A 13,613-nucleotide genomic window follows, 5' to 3' on the forward strand; every position below is an offset into this window, starting at 1 on the left:
CTTATAGTGAGCATACTTAATTATAAATAGTAACATGTGTTTGATACAAAATAAGTTATTCAGTCAATTTACGTCCAGCTTTTTTGCCTCAGATATAGTTTGTACAAGCAGCTGTATAAGTTCCTTTCATTGGAGCAAACAGTAATTCAGATGCACTGAATCAGATTTTGCATTCATTTTCAGTGGATCCATAAATGGAGTAAAATGAAGACTCAATGTAAGATATCTAATTTTATTTTTTGTTTACTTTATAATACGTATGTTGTGAAAGGAAAAGATTCTTGACCACACTTGAACATTGAAATTATCATTGGGATTAAATTTCAGTGTATTTTATAAAAAATATTACTTACTTTCATAGAAGTGAAGAGATACAATTGCACAATGGTGGTTACAATGGTAGAAATACATATTGCCAATAAAATGTTAGCAAGAGATTTAAAAATGACCATACAGCACCGCATCAAAGAATTGTGTTAACAGCATATTGGTTAATATTTTCCATATAAATGATGTACTTAAATATTTTTTTGAAATATATGTAGGGGAAAATATTTAAGCCTATTTCTTACCATAATATTTCCTGATGTGGAGCAGAAAGACATAAAAAATGACATTTTTTTTCATTAACAAAAAAATAAAGACATCCATGCATTTAAGCCACCATTAGTCTCTGACTCTACAATAAGGCATCATCAATCTTGCAAAACTATGACTTTAGCATTCTAAACTCTTTTCAGTACTTTTCATGTCAAGGACAGAATAGGCCTTGTGAATTTTGGAGTTAAGATATATTTCCAGTATGTTAACTTAGGCTCAGCTTTTGCTGCTGTTGCTATTTAACACCAACTTTACAATAAAATGTTTTGCCTAGGAGAAATGATGGAACGTCTAGTAGAGGAAGAAATAGAAGGGGTCCTAGAGAATTTATTACAAATGACACTGTTTGTATCAGTGAAAAGAAGTCACATTTGTCTATGTATCATCCTCAGTCTTAATGATATGGAAAAGGGTGACATTGAATAGGACCTGGTGGCCGTTGTTCCAGGCATAAAGAGCTCTATCTCTTGCATTGTAGTCAAGCATGGATATGTGGAAGTATTGGTTATGGAAGGGAATATCTGTGTACTCATATGTGGACGTTTTGGTGGAATAGGAGTAATACACCTTGGCTCCAGTTAGGTGAGAGTTGGTGACATACAGTGTCCCGCAAATCATGAAAGATTCCCCTGCACTTCTCTTGGGGTATCCAGTGCTCCAGCTCTTCGTCACCTCCAAAGTGTCTTGGTTAAGTTGGCTGATAACAATATTGCCCGCATTCTGGTTAGTTGCATACACAACCCATAGCCCAATTTCATCAGCCATTAGATCGATATCAGAGAATCCACCCCAGGTGTAAGGGTAGACGTTGTGAAAGCCAGCATACTCCAGACTTCGTTGTGCAAGCACTCTCCCAAGATCAAAGCTGTATTTGATGATAATATTACTCTGATACTTGTTAAAATAGAGTGAGCCATTGTAGACGACATGGTTAGTTCCTGCCCACTTGAAAGGGAGGTTGTATGTCCTTGATTCTGCCCCACTGACAAAGTCTCCAATTGATTTGTACTCACGCACAATCTTATTGTTTGTGTAGCTGTCCATGTACCAGACCTAGAAAGAAAAAAAAGTGATGTAACTGATTTCTGTATTTGTATTTTTCAATGAATCAAAATAAAAATAATAGGAGAATTGAAAATCTCCAGATTCTTAGTCTCTGATTACCACATTTATGTTACCGCTGATCTACTGAGTATGATAATATGAATACTCTGGTTTGTGCAACTATTGGCTTACTTTATATGGAAATAAAACATGTAATTTATTGATTTATATTTTCTTTTTGCTTAATTTTTGATTTTTAATGAGTCCATAATTAGTGAGCAAATAGAATATTTGTAAGCATTTTATATATCACTGCATTTGAGCCAACTTCCAGGAAATTATCTCAAACCACACTTTTCTTTGGAAAAATGTTTGTTCTACTTTTACATAAGTATCTATTTTCATTTATTATCATTATTATCATAGTCCCTAGTATTTCTACTACTACCCTCCCCCAAACCCTCCCAATTTGAGTTCTCGCAAATCATTACAACAGCATAGAGTTCCTCCTGAATAGTCCTCAGTCCATTATTGCAGATATGGACAAGGCAGAGTCCATCATCCAACTGTCAAGACACAACAGTTTTACTGGGAGTCCGTCCTCAATCCAGAAGTAGAGATGCACATTGCACTGTATGGTCACATCTAGACATGTCAGTCTCCACTACACAGTCACTAGTCATCCCCCTGAGTATTTTCTTGCAGATACCACAGAACCTTCAATCAACATTTGTTCTCTTAATCAAGGAATAGCACTACTACCATTAGATAGATAGATAGATAGATAGATAGATAGATAGATAGATAGATAGATAGATAGATAGATTTTTAAACTGTTATTGGAAAGGCAGATCAGAGAGACAAAGATCTTCTGTCTGCTGGTTCTGTCCCAAAATGATCTCAACAGCCAGAACAGAGCATATCCAAAGCCAAGAACCAGGAACTACTACCAGGTCTCCCACATAGGTGCAGGATCACAAGACTTTCTGCCTTCCTCTTTTGTTCATAGGTCATAAGCAGGGAGCTGGATGGAAAATGAAGCAGCTGGCACAGAAACTGGTATTGATATAGGATCCTGGCCCTTGCAAGTTGATAATTCAACCATTTAGCCATCAAGACAGGCTCAGCACTACTATCTTTTAATGAAACCATTTTAGTAACCTAAGGGGTAATCCTATTTGGAAGGAACTCCTGAGAATCTTAATTTCTACTCAGTTGGGTAAGGTAAAGGATTGAAAAATGGTAAATTTCAGTATGTTTATTTATATAGTACAGATAATATCAGTTAATATCAATTAATAATATCAGTCAAAAGTTGGTGTTACTTGTTTGAAATTACCTTTAAACTCCACAGGCATTTTGTGAAATCACTTTGATTTTTTTTTCTCTTACCTGGTTTGAAGAGTGCATTGTGTAATTGCTATCAGTATACAATTGGATTGTAGTATGTGTTCTGATAGGTTTATTAGGTATTTGCAGCTTTATTAATATTAGCAAATAGCAAACATTTATAAATATGGCATTACCTTTAATTTGACTTTAATAAGCCTAAAGAAAATGAATAGTGTAGAACATAAAACATGTAAATAAGGCATAATTCAAAGGAAAGACATTTGTGAAAACAACATACCCTGTTATTTTTTTCAGATGCTAAAGGGTCTGTCATCCAAGCACCAAATCTTGTTCCAGATGTCTTGACTGTAATTGGGCCTGTGATTTTCATCAATTTACCACATGCTGAAATTATAGAACAGAAGCTAGTTGAGTGAATCATAGCCAATAATTCCAACAGACATAATCATCCCAAAAGCAAAGAGATGGATATAGATGCCAATTTATGAGATTAACATCACATATTCAGAATGGAACATCATTCATATCGTGCACAATTCATTTGTCCAAAATTTGATTAGGCAATCGGTTTTTATAACTCTACACTTAATCTGTACATTGCTCTGCTATTATACCTGTTTTCTTTGTGTCTTCCACAATTTCTTTCATCAGTCTGTTATATTAGTAATTTTAATAATCTTCTACTTCATGGGATAAATTTATTTCTGTTTGATTTCATAACAATTAGTAATATACTTTTCTTAGGTTTTCTTTTTAAACATATTATTGATTGTATAAAATAATTATACCTTTATTGATGCATACAGCTATTATTATTTTTTTGTTGATTTTGTTTCTAGTGATGCCAAGGAATTTATCAGTTTTAACAGCTTTTCAATGGACTATTTCTGTTTAATATGTTTTTTGACAAGTTATTCAATAAAGAAAATGTGCATATAAAAACTGGATATTATTCAACATTACGGATGAATATAATATTGCAATTGGCAACAAAATAGATGAGAGTCAAAGCCATATAACTAAAATAAGTTAGTTATTATAAGTTAAAATTATAATAAATAAAATTATAATAAGTTAGTTAAAATAATACATAGAAAAATAAGTGCTAAATTTCTCATTCAAATTTCAAAAGTAAGAATGGGTTATTTGAACTGAAAATACTGAAAAGCATGAGATGGAAAAGGAGAAGGAAGAAGACTGAATAATAGATATCAAAATATAATTTAGTATGAGCAATATGTTTTGGTTGGCTATAGTACAACGTGGTGATTATAAATTGTATTAACAGAATGACAACGTATTATATATTTTTTAAGAACTGGGAGAGAGAACTAAAAAGCTTGTTCTTGGATTGGCAGAATTTACATCATTACTAAAAGCAATATACAGGTACAATGTGATTCTCATCAAAATCCCAATGACATGATCCTCACAAATAGACAAGATGATACATAAATTCAGCTGGGAAAAACAGAGACCATGAACACCTTAAATTATCATGAAGAGTAACAATAAATCTGGAGAAAACACAGACATACTACAGGACAGTGGTTGTGAAAACAGCCTGGTACAGAAACAGAGCAGATCAATGGAACAGAATAGAAACCCCAGAAGGGAACCCACACATGTATAACCAATTATTTTTTTTTAAGAATTATTTTATTTTTGTTGGAATGGTATTTATGCAGAGAGGGGGTGCAACAGAGAAGATCATCCTTCTGCTGATTCACTCCCCAAGTTGTCGCAATGGCTGAACTGAGCTCATCTGAAACCAGAAGCCCAAATTTTTTTCTGGGTTTCCTACGCAGGTGCATAGTCCAAGGATTTGGGCCGTTCTTGACTGCTTTCCCAGGCCATAGGCATGGAACTGGTTGGGAAGCAGGACCACTGTGATATGAACTGGCACCCATATGGGTTCCTGGTGCATGCTATGCTATGACTTGAGCTGCTAGGCTACTGCATTGGTCCCTAGCCAACTAATCTGTGATAAAAGAACGGAAAATAATCCAGGGGAAAAGACTGGTCTTGTCAACAAATGCTTTCAAGATGATTGGATAGCAGCCTGTAGAAGTAAAAAACAAGACTCCCACCTATCTCCTTATACAAAAATCAGCTAAAAATGGATCAGGGACCTAAATCTGCACCCAGAAACCTTCAAATAACTAAAGGAAAGCATAAGAAACACACGGTAAGATATAGGTATTGGGAAAGACAGAAAAGTCACCAAAACACAGGCAATTGAAACCTAAATAAAAAAATGCACTACAACAAACTAAGAAGCCTCTGTACAGCAAAGGAAATGATCAAGAAAGTGAGAAGCAACCAACAGAATGGGGGGTTATACTTGAACACTATCCAACACATAGGTTACTAATATCCAGGATTTCCAAAGAGCTTCTGAAACTCAACAGTAGTAAAATGAACAACCAAATGAAGAAATGGATTAAAGAAATGAGCAGGCATTTTTCATAAACAACAAACTCAAATTGCTATTAGACATATGAAAAAAAATATTCAGGGTTTGTAGCTCTGAGGGTGAATAGAAACAGAAACCACATTGAGTTTCTTCATAACTCCCGTGAGAATGAGCTACATTTGGAATCTGCCAACAACATATGCTGGCATGGATGTGGGTGCTGTTGTTGAAAGTGTAGGCTAACAGTGTCTAACGCAGAGCAACCACTGGCATGCGCGTGAAACCCTAACATTTGCAACAAAATAGTCCCAACTAGAGACCATTATACTCAATCAAATAAGCCAATCCTCAAAGGAGAAATATTATATGTTTAGTGTGATATAAGACAATATATATGAAAAATACAGAATAAATACATATAGAGGTAAATATGCATGTGCATATATTTTCCTTAATGAAGAGTGTGTAGTGGAAGCTTGTATACCAGGAAGTAAAGCTTCTCTACTCCCAAATACAAGGACACCCAATTAAATTATTCGATACACCTTTAGAATAGGATACCAGAGTATCTACCCTTGTATATACCTACAACTACATAGCAGAATTTTGGGCATGTTACTGTTGCTCAAGGTCTATACTATGGTAATAATATGGGAGGAAATGGTGGGATAAGAATGGGGAGGGAGATAGAATAGGTTAAGGCATGAATCTGTTTACCTGCAAAACTATATCATGGAAAATATTAATAACAATTTTAAAATGCACACAAAGAAAGAAATGATAAATGAGAATGCAGATTTTCAGATTTGATCATCTAAATATGAGGAACGAGAAGTTGCACCTTAAAGTTTGCTTTGGTTCATTCTTCTCTATATTTTCTCCTCATAAGAATAATTTACAACCTGCAGAGCACCAGGAGCTCTAGTTAGGAAGGCAATGAATAACTAGTAATTTAGTAATCAAGAAACCCGAATCGAATTCATTCTCCATGTTTGAAAGATAATGAATGTGATGGCAATCACAGAAGATAATGAATTATTTTATAATTTGTTCAGGTCTGATAAAGCAGGCCAAATTTTCAGAAAACTTTATGGTATTATCTACCAATGTAATAATAAGATTTAGGGTTAAATGTCTTTGGAGTAATTCAGCCTAAGGTTTGGAATATATCGGAAAAATGCATAATTACTGCAATATCAATTTGAACTGGTTTAAACATTATTTTTTTAAATTTTATTTTGGTACTCTTTACATTGTTGATTTGGGTAAAAAGTTACAAGGGCTAAAGGGAATATTGAGGAGAAGCCCCACGTACCCCAGGTCCCGGATGTAGGACATACTCTGAGATCCTTGCTCAAGTGGTCCCAGTAGTTCACCAGTTGTGCATTGCTGCCAATCTCGCCACTCCAGACACAATAAGACTGTTGAATAATCTACTGATTGGCATAATCCATCATGCAGTTTCCCTTTGTCCAGTGTTTCGCTGCCAACATATAGCTGTGGTGGTTGATTGACCTGTTCTATCTTCTGTCTTATTCTTGGTTAAGGTTCTGAGTCCGCCATTTCAGTTGACGGGATCCCCAAAGAAATTTTGAGGTGTTCCCAGACCAGATTTCTATGTGTACTAGCAAGTACAGGACCTGACACAGTCCATCGCCCCGATCAGCTGGTGGTTTCAATTGCTGGGTTGGTTCTGTCTTCATCCCCAACTTCCACTGGAACCAATGTGTGTTGTAGTCCAACCTGGTTCTGCTCATCACATACTCGGTCATTACACAAACCGATGGGAGTTGCAACCTAGTCAGAGCAACCCCCAAAAACCCCCGCCAGGCCCACCCCTGCCCTGATTTGCCATTGTGTGTAGCAGAGTCTGCCCCATGTCCCATTTGGCTCTCATAAATGTCGAAGGGTATTGGAGCTTAGTTCCATCCAACCAGCTCAACTGTCTAGCCCTCATGGATGTTGTTGATTCCCTCTCTGTCTAGCCACCCCAGCCCCTGTCCTAGCTGTTTTGTGCCCTCCCATGGCAATGGTAACCCAAGAGGGAGGATCCCACTATTTCCTTCCAAGGTCACTCTCACTCCCAGATTATGCTCTCTCCAGGTGGCCCTGTGCTTGTCCTTGACAGTATTAGCCCCTAGTGCCAGCTTCTGCTCTGGTTAAGCCCCAACAGCTCTCTCTCACTCTAGTTGTGCTAGCACTAGTAGGAATAGTCTGCCCATCCTGGCTCTTCCCTGATCTGGTCCACATGAGGTGTACACGTGCTGCAGCCCTTCCTAGTCTGGTCTATCCCCATCCCAGCTCATGCTCTCCAGTAGGAGTAGCTCTCCGGCAAGGGAACCACCCCCCATATTCCCTCTGCTAGCTCTGCCCCCTCCCTTCCTTGTTCTCATGCTTGCTGGTTGGGTGCTGCGGTCACATCGGTACAGGCAGCCTCACCTTGGCATTCTGAGTTGTGTACTGCCCTTGTTGCGACCGAACCCATCCCAACCCACACTCTGCTCTGGTGTTCGGATTTGCTAGTGGATGACGCGAGCTGTTTCAGCCTGGTCACCTCCAACCCATGCCAAATGTATGCAGTGGGACAGTTTCCATAACCTCTTTTGGGTTGTTTCCTTCTATGCTTCTTGCGCTTATTTGTGGGATCCGTGTCTTGTCAGAGGAGTTGCTCAGGCTCCTCCCTCAGGTCCCCTCCTGATGTCAGGTTTCATGCTTACCAGTGGGTCCATGGGCCAGCACTACTCAGTTCACCTCCTGTCCTAGCAGGAGCAGTGGCTTTTCTTAACTGGCTTTCAACCCATTCTGGTTCTTGCTGTTGGATGTTTCAGTCCAACCACAGCTCGTCCATACCCACATATAGCACTTACATGCCTCAGTTGGGGTTGAAACACAGGCTGGTCCGTCCCACATTTACCCTGGCCCTCCAGAACACCAGAAGGTGTTGCAGTCTGATCCAGCCTGGTGCGTCAAGTCCCAGTCCACACTTGTGCCAAGTGAGGCTACAATTGTATCCCGACCAAAACACAGCCCCATTCTAGCCTGTGCGTCCCTTGGTGGGAACCTCCGCCCAGCCATGGTCCCCCCTTACCCCCCACTTCCCAACCAGGCCTGTTCCCAGCCAGTGTTAAGCTTGCCAGTAGTTGCTCTGGCTCAGCTTGGCACAGCCCGTTGCCTGTCGCAACCCCTGCCCTAGACACTGTGTCCCATTGTCCTTGGCTCACACAGACTGATTGGTGCAAGAACCTAGCTGGGCATGTCTTGTGGTCTATCCTGGTTTCTGATTTAACTTGTGGGCTAAGGTTTGTACTGATACTGCCCGGGGTGCCTGATCCTTCACCTTTCCATACATTGACGAGCAATGGGAGCTTCTTTGCCCAGCTGCCCGACCCCCAGGTCTGGACCTCATGTTCACCAGTGGGAGCTATGGCTCACTAGGAGAATTTCCCAAGTTTGTCCCCTATATTCTTCCCAGACCGAATTCTCACACATGCTGTTGGGTTTTAGGCCAGTGCTCTGTGCAGACCGGCCTTCCTTTTGGCCTTGCATGAGTTGGTGACTGCAACAGCCCGGCCCGCCCTCTACCCCATTCAAGATGGACATTCGGGTGCCACTGCCCTGACCTGTCCAGACTGTTGAGGGTTCTTTCATCTGTGGTTGATGGTAAGTTCCTTGGTCTCACCCAGCTTAAACTGTCACCATCCCCACTCCTGGGCCATCCAGTGGGGTTAGAATTCCCACAGGGTGTGGCCCCCACCGCCCCCTACACAATCTACCCCCAGATATGGTTCTCCAGTGCTAGTTAATGTCATGGCTGCTCCCACTGTGACCCCTCTGCTGATCCATCATCATGTCAGGTAATGGGGATATCCTGCTGGGCATGCCTGGGGTCTTAGCTTTTGAATAAACTGGTGTTCCGTGCTCAGCATTATTAAGTAATTACAAGTTCTTCAGAGGAAGATTTACTGTCATTTGGAATCTTTGGGATTGAGTCATGGCTCCAAAGCACTGTGGGTTCAGCATGGAGCTACTTAAGCAGGGAATCAAAAAATCAAAATCCCAGAGCTCCCCTGCCAGGCGTGTGTGAAGCAGGCATGATTCTTGTCCTGGGAGCCTCCGCAGCCAAGCAGCTGCTGGAAGTTAAAATCCCCAGACTCAAGGACATGCCCCTTCCAAATCCCCTCCCCATCTCCAGCACAGGGCGAGCAGTACGCAGGGCCAGACTTGCCTAACAAAGCCTGAGACTCACCCCATTTCATAACAAAATGAAAATTTTACATGTAAGTGTATTGAAATGGATATAAAGCCAACACTGTCTGTCCCCCCCAAAAATATACAACAAAGCAAAACAGTAATTTCTTTTTAGGCCTAGAGAAGTAGTTCTGGCTTAAGACAAAGGAGTAATACATTCTTTTTCCCTGTCTATGGATGGCCTCATTAAGTTCATAGTAAAGGAATAAAGCTTTAATAAAAAATAGAAAACAAACATGCAAACCCCATGCCATGAGAATGGTTAAAGTACAACTAGTGAGAAAGTTTTAACAGATTTCCAGAAGGCAGGGGAGATGGGCATGGTCATTAAAGATTTAAAAAAGTAAGATGTAGCAATGCCTACATGGAAGAAATCTACTGGGGAGGGAAATGCTCCAGTTTGAATACGAGAAGGAAGGGACACAGGCACATGGGGGTCACAGTGCTTTTCAAGTGAGACAAAGTTTTGTTAACAAGATTATGACTTAAATCATGCCCAAAGAGCAGTTGGTTCTAGTTTCATTCCTAGAATCATGGCTGTACATGGCAGATTTAAAAATCTGCACAACTGTGCTGATGACAAGTAAACATAGGACAATTAACACAGATAGTGGAAATGCAGAACCAATCATTTTGAAAAATGTCAGGAGCAATCTACTTACCTAATTGCCTTGGACCCAGGTTAAGCACTACTTAAATAAAAGATTCAAAGATCTGTTGCTGAAGTCATTAGCAAATAATGGGTGATCAAGAATGAGAAGATATTTGCTAAATCTACATATTAAAAATAATTGTGGCACAAGTGTAAAAAAAAAATCATAGCCCCACTAGAAGACAACTTAGAGAACAGAAGAGACTGTAAGTTATTCAGGAAGATTACTGTATACCTCATATTGGGAAAGAAAAACATACAAGAAGTACTGTGTATTTCAATTATTACATTATGAGAAATCACTGTGTTTTGAGTAGAAAGTTATCCCTCGAAATAGAGTTAAGATTATGGAAGCAAATAGCCTTGATTCCTAAGCTCAAACACCTGAAGAAGCGCTACAGAATGAAAGGAATAAGAAAAATGGTGGGAAAGAATATCAAAGAAGTTATGCAGAAAACTACCTCCAATTATATAAATACAAATGTTGGGATTAAAAGGGTATATGATGATGAGTAAAAGTAAGATGTGGACCTATGTTTTCAATATGGTATTATTATAAGAAAAAAATTGAATTTGGAGACATGAAATAAAGTTGATTTTTAAAAAAGTAGTCCAAACTCTCTTCTCACAGAGCAGGGAGTCCATATGCATTGTCTAAGACTGATTAGCCAAAAACTATTGAAAAAATAAGCATAATAGTAGAAATATGTGTCAGTCCTAAAACCCTTCAGTTAAGTTGTTAAGTGTAGTGTCTTATACAGATTAGAGCCAAAACAAAATGAAACTACTGGTTTGCATTTCAAGTATTTCCTTCTAAATACACAATTTAGTAGCCATGTGCATGAGATAATTACATTATTATTGAAAAAGTTAAAATATCTGCCCAAACTTAATAACTATTATATTGCCACAGTAAAAAAAATCATTTATGTATTGCCTATTGTAAAATTACTTCTAGGTTTTAGGCGCTGTGCTTCCTTACTGAGCTAAGATGTAAGTAGAAATGGGAGATGTAAATAGCCTTCAGAAATAGAAGCTCAGAATAGTCTGCATTTTAATTTGGTTCACATCTATAAGGACTAGAATGAACACTAAAGTCATATTCTCCAGAATTCTAGGGCTATGTTACAACTGATATGGTAGTATCTTTCTTTTTAACCATTTCAATATTAAAGATTAGAATTCTTATTCTGAATTCAAACATTTATCAGTGAATTTAGCATAGATTTTTAACAAAAAGTTAATCAGCCAGTTGTCATTAGAATATTTACAGGAGTTGCACTAAAATATTTTTAGTAGTTCTCAAACAGTATTGATGTTCATTTTACTTGAAAGTACTTTAGCAATTGTGATCTTGGGAAAAAAATTGCTTCTGTTGAAGAATCACTGAGACTGTCATGGAGCAAGGGCATTTGCGTAAAACATCTTCAAAATACTTATTAAAGATTCTTTATCTTTCAAGATCATTTAAAGAATGTACATAGACTAAGAAATTAGCTTACTCTTAAATTGTTCAGAATATACATCAATAGAATGTCTCAAGTATAACACATAAATATAGCAGAAGGTTCAGTCCCACCACACTTGAGTCCTAAAGGATATCGTCAAGTGAAAATACAAACTGAAGGGGATTATGGTGACATCAAGGTGCTTCTATACTTAAGATGAATAGAAATTGTATAGTAACAGAATTTCGCTAAACGTTTTAGATATAAAATTAACATTAGGTTTCAACTTGTCTTAAAATTAAAATTGCTCTTTTCTTCATGAGTAATATTTATTTTCCACATTGAATGATAGTTTAGACAAAACAAAAACATCTTAGCAGCAACATTAGTAACATATATATCAAAGTATTAAAGAGAAAATTAAAGATATTCATGCTAAGTGTTTTGGAAAATGTTTAATAATTGCATATTTGCTATTGTCAAGGTTCTCAAAAAAGACCTAGATATGGACATTCATAGTTACAAAAAGCAAACACAAGACCACAGTTTTCCATGCACTTTCAGAAAGTATATGAAGATATGGAAAGGAATTATGAAATCTGTGAATTAGAGTGAATTCTTGGACTTTTATCTAAGCATGAATGAAAGCCATTTGAGAATTTCAAAGATGGAGGAAATAAGTGAAGAAACAGGAGCTACATTTTTTAAAAGATTACTGTATCAGTTGTTTGGAAAATTATCCCAGGATTAGAAAACAGGCAGAATGCTCTATGAAGAAGTTATCACATGGGTTCAGAGGAACAAAGATGAAACAGTGATGGAGATGGAGAGAGTCAAATAGTTTGACACATATATTCAAAGATAATGTTGATATGACTAAACTTTGAATTAGATGTAAGGATATAAAGAAAAAGGGGATATTAATATCAATATATCACAATTTTTTGGTATTTCCTGCTATGTAGATTAAATTGTTATCTACTCAGATGAGATGACTGGAGAGACTAATGGGCTGGTTAGAATCAGAGTCTAACAGGATTGTCTCAAGTGGTTCACAGTCACTGTACATACCAGTAAAGATCATACACAAAATGGAAAAAAATACAGAGAACGGAAAGGCATGCAGAACAGATATGAAAATCAAAATATTTGTGGAATTCAGGATAGGAGCTTGAGAGTGGGAAATAAAAATAATGTAGCATTTGGAAATTTCAAACAAAGAATGTCATTCACACAGTGAGTAATACTGAGGTATCTAGTAGAACAAGATAAAAGATGAGATCATGGCATTTGACAAGTGTCTTTGTTGATTACAAGACTGAAATGAAGAGAGTTAAATATATATATATTTGAGCGAATCTGAAAATTCATATATCAAAGTGGACACTTTCAAGGGAGATGCAGGGATGCATGAAGTTACAAAAAACTTCTGCTCTTTTATTGACATTATTGTAGCTTACAAGTAAAGGATTTTTTTGTTATTGGGGGAACTTTAAAACAATGGGTAACCCATAATGTTGAAAATATTGAAATAAAGTCCAAGAATAAACATGAATAACTATGACTTTATCCATTTGTGTGTGTTTGTTTTCACTCCCAATAATTTTCTTGAATTTATTCTTTAGGCAGTATGTTCTTCCCATGTTAAAATGCTGAGATAGGAATTAGAAAATCTGATTTATATTCTAGGTCACAGCATCACACTATTGTGTTATGCCAGGCAATACATTCATTCTTCATGGTGGATGATCTTCATCTATCGATTGGAAATTAGTATGAATAATTTTTTTTCTTTTTTAAATCTTTATTTATTTTTAATTTGGAAAGCAGATCCAGTTTTCAGAGAAGGAGA

General features: G+C 37.5%; 1 protein-coding gene across 2 annotated transcripts in view; it reads right to left on the reverse strand.

Moving 5' to 3' along the window:
• Window positions 1–318: 318 nt before the first annotated feature.
• The window catches only part of OLFM3 (olfactomedin 3), a 46,008-nt gene continuing 32,713 nt past the window's right edge, over window positions 319–13,613 (reverse strand). For both annotated transcript variants that reach the window (XM_040998585.1, XM_040998583.1), the window contains 2 exons: window positions 3,275–3,381; window positions 319–1,653 (listed from right to left, as the gene is read on the reverse strand). In XM_040998585.1, coding sequence (XP_040854519.1) covers window positions 976–1,653; window positions 3,275–3,381 — 785 coding nt within the window. In that variant the 3' untranslated portion in view covers window positions 319–975. The remainder of the gene's footprint in view (window positions 1,654–3,274; window positions 3,382–13,613) is intronic.

Source organism: Ochotona curzoniae, unplaced genomic scaffold, assembly GCF_017591425.1.
Source record: "Ochotona curzoniae isolate NIBS_2020 unplaced genomic scaffold, NIBS_Ocur_1.0 scaffold_1037, whole genome shotgun sequence".
Lineage (NCBI taxonomy): Eukaryota > Metazoa > Chordata > Mammalia > Lagomorpha > Ochotonidae > Ochotona > Ochotona curzoniae.